The 20,296-nt window shown below is 44.1% G+C and overlaps 1 protein-coding gene across 1 annotated transcript; it reads right to left on the reverse strand.

Annotated features, from left to right (window-relative positions):
• Positions 1 to 8,773: 8,773 nt before the first annotated feature.
• Positions 8,774 to 19,619, reverse strand: LOC104614260 (desmoglein-2-like; the record flags this gene model as incomplete). Its single annotated transcript, XM_010283477.1, is given in 10 exon segments — positions 8,774 to 9,796; positions 11,879 to 12,151; positions 12,153 to 12,245; positions 13,373 to 13,497; positions 14,506 to 14,736; positions 15,889 to 16,116; positions 16,793 to 16,935; positions 17,788 to 18,047; positions 19,161 to 19,346; positions 19,485 to 19,619. Coding segments are annotated over 10 exon segments (2,697 nt in total), but the record flags the coding sequence as incomplete, so codon positions are not given.
• Positions 19,620 to 20,296: the final 677 nt, after the last annotated feature.

The raw sequence follows: 20,296 nt of genomic DNA on the forward strand, positions 1-20,296 counted from the left end.
CCCGTCGGCAGCGCCCGCTGCAGGCAGGGAAGGGAGCGTCACGCTGCCCTGCACAGAAGGAAAGGTTTCATGGTTCTGCTTCAAGAAACGCGTTACAGCCTTGGTGCCTCTAGGGAAGCGGCTGGTCATCTGTTGGTGATAAAGATAATAAACCAATTCTCTTTCCGATGACACCAGGGAAAACGCCTGCCATTCCTCTGTCACTGTGATTCAGAAGCTTATCTGTTCTGGCAGACAGAGCCAGCCATAAAAAACTGTAGTTCATTCTGTCACCGAGGTAAATAGAGAAAAAAAAAAAAATGCTGAAGGCAGATTTCCCTTCCCTTTGAAAGCCTGGATTTCTTTCCTAAAGCTCCGCAAACAAACTTAATGCACTCGGGTCAGCTATTGTCAAACTCCAACTCCTCTGAATTAAAAACCACCGAGTCTGCTGGATGAGTAGATGGCACAGTGGAGTATTTCGATTCCTGTTGATCCCTTCATCTGGCTGTAGAGCAAAGCAGGAAAAGGTAGATGTGGGAGAGAAAAAAAAAGAGGGGTTATCTGAGGGGCAGGGCTTTTCAAAGGAGTCTCTCTCTCTGAAATGAACCCTGGTGGTACTAACGGCTAATTTATTTGTGGTACAAATTCCTTCCAGTGCAGCAAACATTCCTCACAGATTATTTCTCTCTAACACACAGCAGATAATTTTGTAAGATCAGACTGAGCCATATATTCTTTTCCAGAATTAATTTTAAAAATAACAGTTTCTCTTCTTTCTCCACGCCATCACATATTGTGTCACATCGTTGTCCTTTTCTGCTAATCCCAGACTTCAGCTGATGCAATCAGCTTTTGGGAGCCTAAAAGCATATTTACAGCAGAGCCTCACTGCTCTGGACCTTTATACCTCAAATTATTTTCTTGCTCCTCACACCAGATCACAATGAAGAACTTTTCTGTTCCATTCATGTGCTTTGAAAGTATTCTTTTTGTTTTGTCATAGGGCAGAATACTCCTTCTCAATGAAAAACCTGAATAAGTTATCTGAAAAATAAGTAAAGACACTCTGGGACAGCACTATGTTCTGCCCTTCCTTTTGGGTTTTGCACTGTCAGTGCAGTGTCCTGGCTGTGTCCCTTCCCAACTTCTTGCCCATCCCCAGCCTACTTGCTGGCAGGGCAATGTGAGAAACAGAAAATGCCTTGACACTGTGCAAGCACTGTTCAGCAATAACTAATGCATCCCTGTGTTATCAATCAATCAACAGTGTTTTGGTCACAAATCCAAAATGCAGCACCATAGAGGCTACTACTATGAAGAAAATAAATTCTATCCCAACCAAAACGAGTACAGTGGGATGCCAGACCACACTAGAAGTTACCAGTGGGATTGTAGGAAGGGAATCACAATGAAATGGTGAGATCTTCGGTGAATAATACACTGAAATATCTCTTATGAGTGGGTTAGTGGGGACCTTGAATATTCAGGGTTTTTTAGCAGAATATTTCGTTAAATATCTCCTTTAAAAGACTTCCTTAATCCTTGAAAAACTACCTACACTTCTATACTGACTGGGATTAATTTATGAGTCCAATTTTACTGTGGTTGGTTTCCCAGCTCCTAATACTGTGTTGTGCTCAACAGGTGCAAGGTACTTATGTCTTCTTTTAATTTTACACAAGTTTGCAGGAATTTTATTAGATTTGAATGGAGGGGAACACTACAGGAAGGGATGAGGCTTTAAAGGTGGTTAATGTTTTTTTTTTTTCCTAACTGTATGTTTCAAAAAAATTTGATTCTGGATGTCTCAAGTATTTTGAACTGGTCTTGGGAAGTAACATGAGCAGAGTGAGCCAGAAAATTTAGCAGAGTTTATGACTCTATGGTTGCTTGTACTCAAGTTGCAAGGGCAATTTTCATGTGAGAGAAGACCTGTGTTCAGTTCCATCCCATCTTTTCTTTCTTTGATGAGTGCATCCTAACTAACAGCTTCAAGGATGCTGTAAGATCACTCTGCTTGGACTTGTTTCATAGGGTATCAAATATTGAAATGGTCATTAATTTGAAGAACAGGGGTGTGAGAATGATCTTCCACCCCTTGTTCAGGACACGTCCTTGAGATCTGCTCCAGCTGTTTACTTGCTGTAGTCTAGGCTTCATCTGCCGCAGCTGACAGCCTTTTATCCAAAGTGCAGTAAACTCATCTACTAATTCCACTGGCACCACCCATTAGGGTGGTATTTAACCTGGAAAAGGGTATTTAGGGCATTTAAGGGGCAACCACACTTTCACCCTTCTGATACCATTTAATTTGCTTGCTTGCTTTAAGAGATGCCTGAAAAACCTCACATAGAACTCTGAATGGATATTGGTTGGTTTGTTTGTGTTAGGGAAAAATATTTTATTCCAGTGAGTAATAAAATAAAATAGTATTTTATTTGTACTCTAGGGAGGAGGAACAGCCCCTCTCCAAGTTAACAGGACTATGGAAAATCAAATATTTGTATGGACCTGTATTTCAGCTCTTTCATGTCTTGCTTACAGGACAAAAACAAAGGCAGGGTGGATGACAAAGAATCTTTTCTTTAACAGGTCTATTATTTTGACAGTACCTCTCTGGGGTCCCAATTTGAAAAGGAGTGTGAGAGGCTTTGTCTTTCCTGCTGTTGCAAATACTAAGCTTGTTGGCTACAGGACAAAAGTCTTAGGTGTATCACAGGATGATAAATGGCAAAACAGTGAGCGTCCCTGGGCACAGAGCAAGTCTCTCTCTGTGAGCACTAGCTGTGTTAGATGCGGGTTACACCAGGTGCAATGCGTCATCTGGGAGACGTGATTTGGCTCCATCTAAAAGCTGATGCCGTAAGTACATAATTCCTTCTACTCGGAAGCTCTGCCTTTAGTTTTCTTTTCAAGAAAGGATGAAAGGAGTAATTAAGGACAATGGTAATGCTTGCAGATTAAAAAAAAAAAAAGAAGTAAATCTGCCTGACATTAGAGAGGAGTTTTTCACGAGGGGAAGAAATCAAGGGAAGCAAGGAAGGCACCAACTTGACCAGCATGGGCAGCAGGAGAAGGTGGCAAAGGCAACCAGCCAGGCTGGAGGTCGCCCAGGGAGGCTGTCGCAGCCCTGCCCCTGGTAGCCAGCCCAGGGCACTGCTGCAGCCCCTGCCCTCCTGCTGCCCAGCGCCGTGTCGCTGCCACCGGGCTACTCCCGGCAGCTCAGCATCCACAACCGTCCTGTGCTGCACAGCTGCTCCCAGACAGCCCATCCCCAGCAGGAGAAGGGTAGTCAGGTGCTTCGGGAGGCTGGATTCCAGGCCCGAGGGAGACCCGTTGGCTGGTACCGGCACTGTCCTCTCAAACTGCTGCGCTCCCCCAGGGTTTAAATTTTAGCCACACTCCAAAGATCTTGGATAATTATTAGCCAGGGAATCAATCCGGTTTGTTGCTTAATCACCGGGAGGTGGTATCTCACCTCGGAGTTTTATTTGCTAGAGATAACAGATCTAAGAGAAATATTCTGATTAAACATTTGAATCGTAGGTCAGAAACCACCTTGGAGCTGAGGTGGGAGGGCTATAAACCCCCCTGCCCCAGCGCCCTGCAGAACAAACTGTTTGCCACACCGTTTTCTCCCAGTGCGTCCGCAGCACCTTCTGGAGGCATTCCCACCGTTCAGCTGAAGACCCTTGCTGTCATATATTTCAGGGAAATGAGTTTCAGGGCAATTTTAAAACCAGTGCTATCACTTCATACATATATTTCAGTAACTAAAAGAAAATAGTGAAGTAACTAGAGGGAGCATCCACATGGTGCGAATCCCTCTCTCCCTGGGCTTTCCTGGGTAATACAAGGCAACGATGGAAGTTTCCCTCGGTATTTGGCAATTCAAAAAATTGCTTAGTATTAAATAAAAATACAATTTTCAGCTGTGGCCCATACCCTCATGCCTCCTTTCATTACAGCCTCAGTGTCTCCATGAACGGCGAAGCTGTAAAAAGAGGATACCCCCCCCCCCCCCCGCAATAGGGGAGCAGGTACCCAGCCCCGGTTCTGCTTCAAAATGACATCCGTAGTTTTGCCTACTTTGGTGTTTTTTCCAGCTGTGGAAATAAAGACATGGTGCGGCGAGGAGGATGGCATAGGCCGCTGGTACAGCTTATTTTGTCCATATCCTTGGAGTGCAAAACCCAAGGCCCTCCAGCACCCAGCCCTGCCCGGGCAGCTGTCCTTCGCGGCAGCCAGCCAGCGCAGAGCCGCGGACCTTCGCGGCAGCCAGCCAGCAGAGAGCCGCGGACGGGGTGATGCTCTCTGCGGCAGCACCTGACGTTAAATAACGTGCTCCTTTTGGGGGCAGCTTTCAGCATCTGTTCTGCATTGGCTGTAATGCCGCCTATCCCCTTCTTTGGCGCGTGGAGATCCTAAGTTTGATTTCCAGCTGCCAAGGTGCCGAGTAATGGGATGTGCTGGGAAGACTTAACCACCTGCAGTGCCAACGCCTGAGGTGAGGCCACCCAGAGAAACTGGGAGCTGGAGGCTGCAACTTCTTTGTGTGGCTCAAGGGTCACAGCAGCTACATTTGTGCTGCTGTTTCTTGGCAGAGACTCTCATGGGAGGGTTGGGGGCTTATCTGGCGACCAGGTCCCTGCCCCGCGTTAGTTTTTTATTCAGTGAACGCTCTCTCCGCAGGGAGAGCGAAATGCCCCGTTTGTCCCCACCCAGTCACCTCCCTCCTCTACTGTCCATTTGCCTCAGGTGACTGCTGTCTTGTTCTCCCTTGACAACAAGCCTCTCTTGGGTCATGCCAAGAGTCCTTCTCATCCAGTATCCCAGTGACCATAAGGGAATGCCTAGGAAAGAGGATCTTCCCACCAGGACTCTCGGCTATCAGCTTTTTCCAGAGCTGGAAGCCACTTCTGTGGGGGGGGCTTGCTCTTCCATGCACACGTGCCTTGAAGCCGCGCAAACTCCGCCGTTCCCAGCAGCTTTTGTAATGGAGCGTCTGCTTCAGCTTCAGCTGCAGGAGCAGACTGTGGGTGCAGGAGACATGGCGCCCATTCCCACATGGAGCATCCCAGGGTAGGAGAGCAGTGGATTCAAAACTCTTAAGGAAAGGCAAAAAATCTTGAGTCCTTGGCCATGCTCTGCCCCCCACCACCCCCAGCTATGGCACCCGGTGCTGTGCTGGCCCCACCACCGGGCTCCAGCCCAGGTCGGCGTGGGCAGGGCTGGGGTACGTGCGCTTGCAAGCTGGGGCCCTTAGGCCAGCGCCTACAGCGGCCCAGGTGAGCAGGAGACATTTTTCTTGTCGTGCCAACAAAAGCAGGTCCTGTAGGGGCCTGCCCCGCGGCTCGGCGTGCGCTGGCACATTTTGCACGATGCGCTGAGCACCTACAGGACCTCAGACACCTAAGGGCTGGCCTTCCGAGCTTGTGCGCTTCAAGGTGGGCTCACAGACCGCACCCGACTGGCACCCCGAGTCCCTGGGCACCATGTTCAGCCCAGCCTCACGTCCTCACGGGATTTTCACCCAGGCTGCTTCACCCGGAGGTGTGTGTTCAAAAGCCTGTGCTGGTGCCGGGCAGAGGGCGGCTTTCCCACCCACCAGGAAGGTGGTTGTCACTCACGGGGAGCTCAAAGGCCACCAGCAGGGAGAAGGGGCCAGTGGAGGAGGCAGCCAGAGCGGGTAGCTCTGCTACCACAGTGCAAGCAGAGGGAGTGATGCATTTTTGGGATGCCTCAAGGCCATAAACACTTACCATCACCCTCCTCGGGAGAGCAGCTGATTTATGTAGCTTTTTAAAAAACGATTTACTGCTGATAACCCTGATAAGCTTTAAGCCTTTGATGGTGGACAATGGTCAAATTCCCAGGAAAGAACAGAGCCTGGAAGAGATCGTCCTGTCTCGCAAAGCCTAGCCTGGCTCCGAGTATATGCCAAGGCACGACGCACAAACACTTTCTCGTGGGTGCCCGGGCCAGGCGCTCCACGTGCCCTCCTGCGGGGGACGGCCACGTCCTTGTTGCAGCATGCAGGTTCATGCTCTGGGAGTCTGACATACTCAGCGAGGATCTGCAGGAAAAACAAATCACCCAAGAGCAGCATGGATACAGTCCCTGTCACGCTGGTATTTCAGCATAACCGTGCTCTGTTATTTTTAGATAAGAAAATTACAGAGTTTGTTTTTACTTTTGAAGTCAGAATGAGGCATCTCTCGCAAAGATAAGTGTCTAGGGCTAGTCCCGGACTCAGGGTTATCTGGTGGTTGGATGCTAACCAGGCATTTCCATTAGTTTGGGTCTGTACATTCCTCCCACCAGCCACCATCATTTACAAAACACAGCTCCATTAGAAGTGACTTATTTAATCTGATGGATGTTCTGCCAGCATTAGCACATGCTGATAACATCTGAAGTCTTGGTACAAGACTAAGACAAATAATGGAGATTCACTTGTAACAGGTCTATTCAAATAGACTCTTTACAGCACTAGCAAATCTGTGATAAAAGTTTATATATAAACTATACACAGGGAAGTCAGGATTTCTGTGACACAGTCCTAACTCTTACATCCTCTTCCAGATGTTAACAAATATATGTTTTAACAACTATAAAACTGAGTCAATATTTAATGCCGTGTTGTTTGGAAGTATAAACCGATTAGAAGAGTTTGACTCAAAGCCCAGTAAACGTGCGGATGGGATGCTGTTGTCTTGCATTAAGTTCTTACAGGATTTAGTGCACTTAACCAGCAAGCAGAACTCACATTTTTTTTCAGAATGTCTAAGTTAGCAGGACACCAACTTTTACTACAACTGTATCTTTCAGATACTCCTTTAGTCTGTTTGGGAAATCCCAATCCTCATTCTATCTTTAAACTTTTTATTTGCAGTAGGAAAGTCAGTGTTTTCACTGGGGTAGCTGTCTTAAAACTGAATGAAGAATAAAAAACAACCCCAAACAGTAGAGTACTTTATTTTAAGATTGCATAAAACCACAGAAATACTCCATTAAAAAGTCAGAAATAAGTTCACTCCCTCTAACTGCAGGAAAAAGTTGTGACCAGTTAAAACTGCATGATTGCTTAGAAGTAAATACACATACTTTAAAGATGAAGTTTAAGAGATAAATAACCAACAGGTCCAAGCAAGCAAGTTATTTGATTTGCTTGGAAGTACTCCTCCATGTAATGTAATGGGCCATCTGTCAAGATGCACCCTGTTGAGCATAGGCATAGTTCCTACTTCTATGTTTATGTATTTGAATCAGTTTTCACATCTTATCAGTAAAGTCGAATACACTGAAAGCACTTCTAGTCAAAGGCAAAACATATCAGTGGAAAACATAACACTGCAGCTGCAGGAAAACTCCAGGAGAGCTGGCGGCAACCAGAAAGCTCTGCAGGTGCAGAGGTTTTGTGTTACCATATGACCAGCTTTGCTGATTTTACAGGTATGAGATAAACACAGTACCAATACATAATCTAAAATACTTCTTTCTACTCTGACAAAACATCATGAATGTATAGCTATAAAATTCACTGTAAAATGTTTCAAACTGCATAGAAATAATTATTTACATGTGCATATATACATAGTGCCAAACAGCATGCAGTACTCTCTTCTGCTTTTACCACATAAACTTCATGAAAAGAAAAGTAATTTCAAGTGTTGCAGAATTATAGGGAGCTTTCTCTTGTCTCGTCAGAGGTAAGGAAAGCTGCTGCCATATGGCATTACACAGGCCACCTGAGCTCTGGTACTGGAGCCAGCAGAACCTCTCACACACACCAGGCTGCATTTCTGGGCTTTTATCTGTAAGTTCACATACAGAATTAAAATCATTTACCTAATTGCGCTTGTAAGTCAGATCCTACAGATGTCTAAGGGCCATAAACTTTGCTAGCAAAGCCACTGACTGAATCTGTGGCTCTAAAGCTAAGGTAAGTTTTGGCTGTTTCTCATACATTATTAAAGTACCAATTAGGAGCCAGTGAAAAATCTATACAATGCAAATGCTTACTTGTCCATGTCAACCTGGACTCACATCAAGTAATGGAATTTTTATATGGAGGTACCATAAAAAATTGCAGTTCTCGGCTTTTTCCTACTTGCTCTCTTTAACCGCTGTGCTAATATACAAGTATTGATTGCTTAAGGTACAAAAGCTGATAACCCAAAGTTGTGACATCGCTCCAGGAGATCAACACACCACTGCCCTGAGGACGTACTGGCTTTGGTGGCCTGGGCTTCTCAGGAAGGAGAGACTTAGCAATTCACCAAGGTGCAGAGATCTGCAGCTCAGGGGGGAGCTGCCCTGGCCCACAATAGATGGCAAACACGCAATGAGAAACTGATGCCCCTTAGGGGGTTCTTCAGCAGATATACTAAAGAGCAGTTCATAACCTAACTTGGGCTTTGCAGGCTACTATCCATCACTAGATTTTAGGCATTTTTTTCCTGCTTTCCCATAATTATGCATCTGTGGTTATGTGGTATTATTACACTAACTGAATAATAAAAAGCAATTACAAAAATAGCAAACAAGGAAAAAAAAATAGATTTCCCGCATCTTTCCACTTCAAAAGCATTGCTGGCAGTGTTGCCTAAGAACAACCCCAGATTTCCTTACCAGCTTCTTGGTCATAATCCTTATTTATACAAACTACCACAAGCAAGTCCATGTCATTCTGAAAGCTCCAGCAAGTTCAAGTCTCAAGAAGAAGCCCGGGGCGAGACGCACACCGGCACAAGGGTGCCGGACACCGCCACCCCTGCAAGGGGCCAGGCTACGAGCGACTGTACTGCACCGTGCTGTATTGGGTGACCCTGGAAGACTTGCTCAGCGTGGCGCTGGCCGGAGGCAGCCCCTCCGCGTTGGAGCTCGCCTGGTTAAGCAAGGAGTCTGTGATCAACACGTGCTCTTGCCTTCCCGAGCCGGCACCCGCTGCCTGTTCGGCTCTGCTCTGCGCGCCCGAGGCTGTCACTAGCCTTTCGTTCACCACCACACCGTGCCCCTCGGCCACAGCGGGGAAGCTGAGCGAGCCCTGCTCCGCAGCAGGCACGAGCACCCTCTCCCGCTCCCTCACCACGACATACTGGGAGTCGGGGAGATCCTGAACCATCAGGGCTCCCGGCCTGGCGCCCTCGGACTTCACCATCCTCTCCGTAACCACCACATTACTTCCGCGCGGCAAGTCGGGGATTTCCACGAGACCCTGCAAGCTCGACGCAGGTGCAAGCACTCTCTCTGTCACCACTACATTCTCCTTAAACTGGGGGTCTAGAAAGACAGTGGCCGAGCGGGCAGGAGCCCCCGCAGAGTAGGATGTTTCTGTCACGGTGAAATTGGTCTCTGCGTGGGCTGTGGGAAGGGGCCGGGCATCGTGCTGCCCAGCGTGGGATGCAAAGGTTGTTTCCGTGATCACCTCCTTAGACATCATGTCTTCTCCTGAGCCACTGCCCGCATGTGCTGGTGGGGCAGGCTGGAAGCAGCTGAGAGAGGCAAAGGCTTGTTCGGAGCTGGAAGCATTTTGCTGATCTAAGAACCGCAACTTCGTGTCATTAAGACCGAAACCTGATTCATTCCTGGAGCTACTGTCTTTCATGTTGATGTGTCTGCCTATGCATATTTCTGCTAGAGTTTTAAATTTGTCTCCTAAATCATCGAGAAAGTGGTCATCAAGATCACCCTCAATAAAGCTGCAGCAGCCGATGGAACCATGGGGGGAGCCCGACTCTCCCTGGGAATAAACCAGGAGACAGTCGTTCGCAGCTTGGGTTTCATCTTCATCCGCAAAGGAGACAGCTTTCTACAGACAGAAAACAAAAACAAGCAGAAGTTCATTAATATCAGCTCTAAACTTAATAAATCTGAAAATCAGGAATGCTTGGTCAAAAAGGTTAAAATAAGGAAATTTAACTGAACCCACAGAAACCATCAACCAACCAAGGGCAGTACCTAAAAGTGCTTTTGGCTTTTTTGAAGTTAGTCTGAACTTGACAGTACACATGATGAGAAGAAAAATCTGAAATGAAATTGAAAACCTCGGGTACTATCACCACCTGCTGCTACTCCTACCAGGAACTGTGCCATTTGTATTACTGCTCCACCCTCACAAACAGATTGCTTTTATTTCGGCTCAGTGAATGAACTTCACCTGCAAATAGGTGTTTGCGGGAGACTGCCAAAACCATGCCTGAGAGTATCCTATCGTTTAAACATACGTTTAATGAGCACATGCTGACATGTCATCACCTGCCATGGCCCTTTTCACTAGCACAGCCTGCAGGATCACACCCAAGGAACGCAACAGGCTTGATAACTATGGGAACATAGACCAGCATCTAAATTTTTAGGCTCTGTGCAGGCCACTTTGCAGCAAGGAAGGCTCACAGGTTCTTACCACAGCCCTTCCAGGGCCAGCTCAGTCTGAACGCAGTGTCTGCAATAGAGCTGTTGCCAGTGTTAGCACAAGTATCCCTGTACATGCTTGCGCCAGCTCCAGTTCCAGAGTGAAGACAGCCACATCCTCTGGGCCTGATGAACCAGCTTTACCTAATATGGTTGCTGGCTTGTGCTCAGAACCACTTTTCTGCTACATGTGAATTTCTGGAGTGCATATTAGCTCAAACATCTGTGTAATGTGGTATATATCCAGACCCGAACTGACTCCGTATGTTTATTTGCATTTGATCCTGGAACTAGGCACATTACCTGAGATGCTTCTACAAAAATCAGCACACATCTGAAACTATCTGGTTTGGTAACTTGTCTTGATTTTTTTGTTTTCTTTCCTGTAATCTGCGATACTTTAGCCTCCCAGAAGTTGTAAAGGTTGCTCTGGTACGACCTTTACGAAGCCCTTCTGCAGGACTTCAGCAGTACTGATATCCCAATATTTTAGTATTGGGAAGCGCAAAGAGGGGAAGGAAAACGGAATTGCTAGTGTTGCATCTGTTCACCCAGAAGACTAGTAGATAAAGAACTCAGGAGGCATACAAGTGCCTTAAGCTTAAATCCTTCCCTAACTTGAGGCAGTGATTCAAAGCTGCACAGCTACTCCCCTGTAGAACCCCATCATCAGCCAGCTGTAGGGTGTGAAGATGTTTTATTTGTACAGGTGATGGACAATCTATACACTCTCTGGCATACAGAAGTGAAACTTCCACTATAAGGAGCTCACCAGCCTAAGGACTAATGACATACATTACACAAAGACTAATAGCTGCAATGAGAAGGAATAGCCTATTGCCCAATGGTAAGGTCACCAAAAAAGAAAAAAAGTCAGAAACGGGATTGCAACATGTGCCTCATACACTTCTGAAGAACAGCCCTTTACCCAGGCTATTGGGCAAAGAGACAAGTCCAGCACCACTTCATCAGCTACTTTGAAAATGCAGACCCACCCTCTAACGTTTGACATCTATGGCTTATCTTTCAAAACCTGCTCCATTATAAAGTATGTAACTGTGACTCATGATGAGTCATAGGTACCTCCCTACAGGCCAGTTTAACGTGCTTAAGTCCCTGAGATTTATACCACATAGTCTTTCTCATGGCTTCTTCCTAGGCAAAGGGGCTCCTTGGTCGTTGCTGAATATTCTGGATCCCATTCCCAAGTATCTCCCTCAAGAGAAGGTTCTCATGGTGGGAAATCTTGTAAGCACCCAGTGCTACAAGACTGAGCATTGTCATGCTTTAAGTCCCGCATGTGAGCCTACTCCAAAAATCCTTAATGCTCCCTGACTCCACATGCACACAACATTGGCCATTGTATCAGGACTGTTTATATTTAACTATCTACTCATCTTGGTTTGTAATAACATGAAGAGCATTTCATGATGGAAAGTGTAAATATCAAAATACTGTTATTCGCAGGTCATATGCTTACGTCACTGAAGTAGTCTCTTAAAAATTCTTCATTCATGGCTCCTGCTGCTCCCACCGCGAGTCCTCCTGTAGCCGCTACCGTCTTGCCTTCTACACCTGCCATGCCTTCAGCCCCTCCAGCTGCCACAGCTCCATATTCAGCACCAGAAAGAAGATGTCTTTGCTCTTCCCATCTTTCCTTGGTAATAGTGCTGTGATGCTCCCTTACATGAGAGGTAGAGCTGCCTCCTCCTGCCGCAGTCTCCTCTCCGCTCATTCCTAAACTCCTCCCGGTTCATCCCTCCTGCTGCTGCTGCTGCTGTTGCTGCTCCGCTGGTTGCTCCTCTTGAGTTCGCCAGTGCAGTGGGTGAGATGAGGCTTAGCACTGGCTACATAAATAACACAAATTAGGATGTGACATGAAAGCTGCGCTGTCTAGCACATGGAACTCACCAAACCAGCAGCAGGGCTGGGTGGGACCTGGGAGGGTGCCATCTTATGACTTGTTCGAATTTGCACTTATACATGTTGCTGCAAAGAGTAAAGGGCCTCCTGAAATAGGGTGCAGCTTCCACAACTGCATTCCCAAGGAGGATCATGGAAAGGTTTCGATAGATCATTGTTTTCTTGAAACTCAAAGGGTTGGGAGTGAAAGCAGGGAAAAAAAAACCCACCCAAAAAAGGCTTGCAGAACTCCAGGGAGCTAAGCTGTTCCAAGGCAGACTCTGCCCAGCTTTCCCCAGACACAAAGTGGGGGAGTGTGCACTGCCTGCTGCCTCTATGGTGCTGCCTGGCCCTTACTTCTTTTCTAGCAGTTTAGCTTCCCTCTTAATTGTCTTTTATCAAGAATTTGGTGCGAGCATTGGCTGTAACTCAGTGTCTTTTATCTTACTTCTGTTTCTTTGATATTGCACAAAAGCATGACAGTGTCATGCCCTTTTTTTGAAAACTGTGTTTTGTAGCATAACAAGAAAGAGAAAACTTCTCTTGGCATTCACTGTTCCCTCTGCAGATTTGCACTTTTTTCTGCCTTTTTTTTTTTTAACAGAATTTACTCTGTTTAAGAAGGCAAATGCACAGGGAAGTCATTTAAAATGCAACCTGAAACTTTAAACTAGAAGCTAAGCTTTATAACCCATTCTTTTGCTGCTTTACCATGCTTCCAAAGGGGCACAGAACATTCCAGGCTTGAAAATGCAAATGCTTCACTTTTTACAGCATCAATGCTTTTCCCACACTCCTATCTCCTGCTCAGATACCATCAACATTTGCTTGATTGCTTCCCCTTTACTTTGGAATTTAAACACCATGGCTGGTGTTTCTAGAGCTGCTGGTGGAATTCATCTTCCATGCATCCTTCACTGATCCTCACATGGTTAATTTTAATTAATGTTCATGTGCAGTTACAGTCTGCTGTACAGACCTGAAACATCAGCCCATAATGTGGAAGAGAAGCCAAGTGCCAAACTGAACACTTGGATGGAAATCAAAGAGAAATGCTATTAGTGATACATGCCTTCTCCTCGGGAGCTGCCCCTTCGCTGTTCCACTGACGCAACATCGCTTCGCTGTAGTCAGGTATCGCAGCAAATCCCTTCGCTCCGGAGCCGCAGGGACACAGTAGCAGTAACAATGGAATAACTACAGGGAAATAGAAGCTTGCCATTAACTACGTGACGATTGGGTCAAAGCATGCTAACAGCCAGTACTGACGTTTGGTCAGCCCTCATACTGAAACGTATCTTTAGTGACTTAGTCATCAGTATGAGGGCTGATAAAAGACTGAAGACACGTTCCCAAATATTCAATGTATTTCCTAGAAACATATGCCAGGATGGTTGCCTGGAGAGTAAACTGACAACCCGTCAGGGCCTCAATCCTGCAGGTGACCACACACATATATATCTATATCTTCTATCAAAGATCTCATATACCAAAACCAAGCCCTAAATATCACCGTACGGCCTCAGAATTTCTAATTCCTCCTGTTTCTTTTACTACCAGATAACGACATGGCGTCATGTAAATTCCACCTCACCACTCCTGTGACACATCTAGAGCATTTCCTGGGGAACTCAGAACAACCCAGTTACATGAGCAGAGCATATTCGTGTGGCATGAACAGCTAGACTGCTACTAACACAAGCAATAAACTATTGCCGTTTTAAATGTAGCACTGGTACATGTGGTGATAACTTGACTACAAGCATTCTTGTTTTTGAGCTTCTACTTTGTCTTGCCAAAGAACAGCGTCACATGCTGCTCAGAGCAAGGCACCAGACCTGGGTCTGCAGCGACGGAAAAGTGGAGAGAGCGCTGTGGTTTGAGTGGGAAGACTCAGGGTTCACGTGGGGAAATGTGGGAAACACCAAAAGGATTCCTTATTGCTTCCCCACCTGTTATTTACAGTGCTATAAACAGATATTAAAGTTGTACACATTAATTTTAAAAGGCACAGCTTGAAATCCTTTGAGGGTGAAATGCTGATGTTACCGAAATCAGTTGGGGATTTGCCATGACTTTACACAGACTAGGAGTTTACACAGGGTATACCAAGATGATAAAACCTGGGAGCCATACTGGTTCTTTCCTGATGCCTTGCAGATCATATTTACAGTGCTTTTGAGATAATATGAAACAGTTACTTACGCAGCAAAAGTAAAAACGCCAAGATGATTAGTGCAACCGCTCCTGGTCCCAGACCCACTGACTTAGCGCCAATAACTTTATCTTTGCATACGCCGTCGTCCGCACACTTACAAACAGTCAGTTGCAGAGACTGTGCTTGAGCACAGCTGAACCCTTGGAAATCCTTTATTAGGATGGGAACTTCAGTTCTGCCCAGCTTCAGGTTTTGTGGTACCAGCTGTATGCTGGTGCCTGAGGCAGAGGGGCGGGGGGGCGGGTAAAGAGAAAGAAAAGACAAACAAGAAATGAGTGAAGAGAAAGTCGATTCCTGTAAACTAAGGGAAATAAAACCTTCAGCCTCTCAACAAGCTCCCTCCAGTTAAGTCCAGCCAATGCAATGGTCTTACTTTAATTAGCTGCTGCAACAGTGTATGTGCTGGTATTTTTATCAAGTAAGTCACGCTGGAAACAAAGTATCCGTGCTCACTTGCAGTCTCAGATAATTGCCAAGAGTTTCACACCAGCAGAGACTTATCATGGAAGACAACCCAACTGCCTAAACAGTGTTAACCATCACTTCACCCAGATAGCCAAAGGCTGAATTCACAAAAAAACCAGTTTCAGTCTTTAGGAGATTGATCTGTTGCAGGCCACAGGCAGAGTCCAGGAAGAATCTTCTCACCTTTCCTCACCCCACACCTAAACCTGACCATTAGGATGACTCTGCTGATTGCTTTTCAGTGTTGTGCAGTAGGATTATGGAGGACAGAATAATGAGTCTGTGAAGAAAAAGTGTTTTCTGGTGCCTTCAATCTACCTGAAGCACTTCCTTCGAGTGTTTCCTAGGCTTACAGAAGTATAAGAAGAAAACGTTCGTCTCATTTTGAAATACTCATTAAAATTATTTACAATTTATGACTTATTTTTGTTTCTACCATGCTAGACAATCTTAGATTACATTGTATGTCCTGTTTTCAAGGTCCCCGATGCAGACAGATTTATTTGTTTATTTCTAAGCTACAGCAACTGCAGTCAATAAGCGTATCTCCAAGCTCAGCTGTAGGAAAAAGCATGCTCCATCACTGCATGCTTTTTGTAGGATGATGGGAATGGCTTGATCCCAGCATTACCCATTAAATCCTTAGTCACCACATGTTGGTCATCAAGCTAGCCAAAGATGGTCTAACTGAGGGAAGGTGACAGGTCCCAGAAGACATGGCTGTGCTTTTATATCCATTAGGGAGAAGGGAGCAGAACGCGAGTGATGTGTCTTCATGCCTGACTCCATATACATGGGTCTTCTTTTTGGTCTGGATCAGCCAAACTGTCAGTTTGACTGGAATTAACAAATTACAACACTAGGACTCCAAAGAACTGAAAGTAACTAAAAATGTATTATCTTACCATTTCTGGATGCAATTATCCATTTTTTTGCTGTTCCTTCTGGCTCATCAATGACAGTAAAGCTGAAGGGATCACTGTTTGGGTAACCATCCAAATCATTAGCTGTAACGTCAACTAATTTTGCATCTGAACACACGGTCTGCACAGGATTCACAATAACTGGACAGTTATCATTCTCATCTTTAACTTGAATAATGACTGTGCCGGTGACAGTTTTCTTAGGAAAATCTATGATTTTAAAATAGGAAAAATTAGATTGATTTGAAACGTGCAAAAATTTCATCTTAAAGTAAAAAAACTTAGTATTTTCCAAACCACAAACATTTCTGAAATAAGTTGAAAGAGCCTTCCCTGAAGCTTACAGGAAAAATATTTCATACCTAATGTTAATATACATGTTGACAAAGTTCTTCTGAAGGCAAATTGTTTTACTATTTTGACTTAAAAAACGCCCCACGTATTTCCTGTATATGGTTACAGGAGAACATGCAGATTATAAAAGAATTTTAATTAGATATGCAAGAAATTCAGGGAGTCTTTTCTTGTTTAGCATTCAAGAAAACTTAGGACTCTGAAGTCTGTTATTAGCATACTGAGATACTGGCAATTTCCACCTTGACAAAGGATGTTCCTATCAGACTTGGTCTTTGCAAAACTTTTACAGAAAGTTCACCTCCATCTAATCAAAGAGGAATGGGCACCTCAGGAACCCATTCCAAGGTTCATCCTACTTAAGTGAGTTTCTCATGTCTCTCCTCCAAATACAGAACCTATGGGAAACTGCACTAGGCACCTAACTTTTAGGCAGTTATACACAGGGAAGTTAAACCAACTATAGTTGTAGAAAGGCAAACTAAACCCTAAACGAACCAATTAGTGTGAAAACAAAACCCTCTCAACTTACCAGTAGTTACACCCAACACGGTGATAGTGTAGGTACCATTTACTACATGAGATGATTCGTAATCGAGTGTTTTGTCAAGTCGGATTTCACCTGTGACTGAGTCTACTGTGATCCAGTTTGCCGTATCTCTTCCTTTCAGGTATCTGATTAAAATTACATATAAAGATGTACATATTTATAACGAGGAAAACAACCATCAGTGGAAAAAGCAGCTTCAGTATGTTTACTCTTTGTTTAACGCAGAGACCAAATCTCTAGGTCTGAGGTCTGACGCCCCTGCCACTGGAATTGGTTTCAATTACAAACCTAAGATTATAAACCCACCCCAAATGTTGAAACTTGCTTTTCTCTCTAGAGCCAGGATTTAGGTGTGGAGGCATTATGAAAAGTAGACCCAGGGAGCAAGACTGGAGCAGGAGAGGGAGCTGCGCTGCTGGTCATTGTCCTCTTCCTCTCCATTCCTCCTCCCAGCAGAAGCCGAGCAGCAGCCACCCAGGAGGGGAGAGGGGTCCACCACTGGGTATGCACCTCTGCCGGTCTGTGCCATTTGTAAAAGCCACGGTGGTGACTCAACAACATTTGAGCTGAAGAGCCACGATTCAAAATCTAAACGCATACACATGCAGATTTATCTACTTTACACCCTTTCTGTCTGATTGCTAGATGTTTCTGCATATTTCTTCCTAACGTTTCTGTAGATGACGAAGTCGGATGAGTAAATCTTCTCTCAGAAGTAGAGAGACATGATAAACAGCATGCAAGCACGGACAACTTCAGCACACACGCTCGTGTCTCGCCATACACAAGTAGGATTTTCATGTCAGCTGTTTTTTGCATAATGGAATATTGAAGATGATACATGATGTTGTTTTAGGTGTGAATCATGCGAGATAGAAAACAATTGTCTCTGAAATTATTTCAGTTCACTACACATTTTTACAGAAAGATGTGATTTCTGATATACTCAGTTCTGATGGTTATAAAAAGATTCTTACATAATGCCGTCTGCTATTTTTTCAGTGTCTTCATCATAGGCTTGATACTGTCCAATAACCTGTTTTATTTGCAGTTTCTCATTTGCTTCAATAATTTTTGTGCCACCGGGGAATACAGGGCCTTCCCGCACATTAATCACTTTAATTTTGATTGGAATTGTTTGTGCCTTGTAACTGTGTTTAATTGACTTGTGGAACTCTGCTTTGTTTGTTACAACAATGCCCAAGTTTAGGCTTTGCATTTTTTCATAATCCAGTTCCTAGAGCAATAAAAACAAAAAAAAAAACCCACTCAGAATTTGACAGAATCTGATATCTAGGCAGTTTATACATTTAATATTTAAATAATGCTATTTAAATAATACTGTAGCATCCTTATTTAGATAATAATTTTTATTTTAGATATTATTTAGAGATAGATTATTTTATAAGTTTATTTTAGATATTGTTTTATTTTAGATAATTACTTATATTATTATTTTATACTAATAATTATTTAGATAATAAGGATGCTACAGTGCATAGAAGAACTGTTGGTTGACATGTTACTCTCAATACATAATGCTTCAACTCTTCATAAGTACAAAAGGAAGATTACTCTTATTTTTAACGGATGGCACCATAGGTATGTCTTTATAGTATTGAATTAAACTAACTTAAAGTAGGTACAATGAGTCCTACCCATACATTCTGTCTTTACTTTCAATATTACTTGGCTCAATATTACTTGGCTCTTCCAATTATTTTTTTAAAAAAAACAATTCATTTACGTAATAATGCTTATCAATTTTTTACAATTATCAGTTTTCAAATAAGGAAACCAGAGCAGAAAAAAAAAAAGAAAAAAGGTACTTAGGGCACTATGCATCTTCAGTTCTTGTGGATTACAGGGGAGTGAAATTCATAGAACAGAAATACCAATTTATGGAAAATATTTTCATAGTTTCAATTTATGAAATTTCAGAAAATAGTCTATAGTCCATGGCTCATGGAGTAGGTTTTGCCTCCAATGTTATCTGTGGCCATGGGGAATAAAAAAATTTAAACTGAGACCAGCAAAGAAAGCAAAAATATGGGAAAGTTTACAGCATGTGTGTTAGCACTGTTGCCCAACAACAAGGAAAGTTTGGGGACTTCTGACCCACTAGATATATTTGAGATCACACAGGAATGTGGTAAATGGTGCAGCTGTACAAAATTATTATTTTGCAAGAAATTATTGAATACACCAACAAAGAATATACCAAAGGAAGAGTGTCCACCACGTAAATTTACAGTTTACATACTGACTGAATACAAATTATTTGTATGTCAACTTACAGGGAATAAATTGTTCCAATATTTAAAGAAGACTCTCTAAAGAATATACTAACCTTCACAAGAGTCAAAATTCCTTCATTTGTTTGGGTATCTGTTACTATACGAAAAAAGCCACCTTCATTACCAGAAACAAATGAAAAGTTTGCCAGCCAGTTATCAGAAAACTCTTCATCTTTGTCAGATACTTTTATTCGCAGAATTTCCACATTTGCTCTGTTTTCTTCAATGCTTCCTTCAAACTGCAATTGAAAAAACCCCTTCTTTAAAAAGACGTCATGACTTACCTCATTTCACCAGTGCAAGGAAGTTTCCCGTATGAAAGAACGGGATATTGGCAGGTATAGGAACATGCCAAATATTGTGATAAATGTACTTACTGCACGACTTTCAACCACAGGCAGATTGTCGTTGACATCCAAAATCTTGATTTCTAAAGAACATGTTGCAGCATTCCCACCTAATTCACCACCACGGTCCTTTGCTTCCACCACCAAAGAATAGCTACTTTGTGTCTGCCATGATAAGAAAAAAAGTGTTTAAACCAGGCTAAAAATTTTTCCTTTGCTGTATTACCTCCGTTATATTTTGGTAATCTCTTCTCGTAGACGATTATAGCTCCTCTTCCCTCTAGCTAGTAGTAAATCTCACATACAACTACCTCGACATGCTCTACTAGAGTAGAGCTGAGGCTTTGAAAAGGATTTGGGACTTCTCTGTTTTCCCCACAAAGAGTTAGGCTGTACTTACATAGCAAATGAAAAAAAGTCAGTGACCATAAACAGGGACAGGACTAGAGGCAGAGATGTTGCCCTCAGCTGCAGAGAGCTAAACATCCTGATCACCATCTGCTGGCCAGTGAAAATTCACGCAAGCACCAGGTGAAGTTGCTGGTAATACGTGGCTTTCAACGCCGTTTCGCAGCAGCACCCGTCCTAACTCTTTGCACCTGGATTTGCACGGCAGGCTAGAAAAGCCTAGATGCAGTCAGCAGCTGTGCAGATGGTGGTCGGGGTTGTCTTTGCCATATGCTCTCCCGCAGAAAAAGGGAAGGAACGACCCCTTGCTTCATCTAACTGCTGCCCTGGCTGCAGGGGAGGGACAGAAAGCAACACCCATCGGGCTGGCGCCCTGCTTGGGAGGCAACGAGGGATGATGACCACAATCCCATCACATCACACCCCACCCCCCC

The sequence above is a fragment of the Phaethon lepturus genome, unplaced genomic scaffold, assembly GCF_000687285.1.
Source record: "Phaethon lepturus isolate BGI_N335 unplaced genomic scaffold, ASM68728v1 scaffold43703, whole genome shotgun sequence".
Classification (NCBI taxonomy): Eukaryota; Metazoa; Chordata; class Aves; order Phaethontiformes; family Phaethontidae; genus Phaethon; species Phaethon lepturus.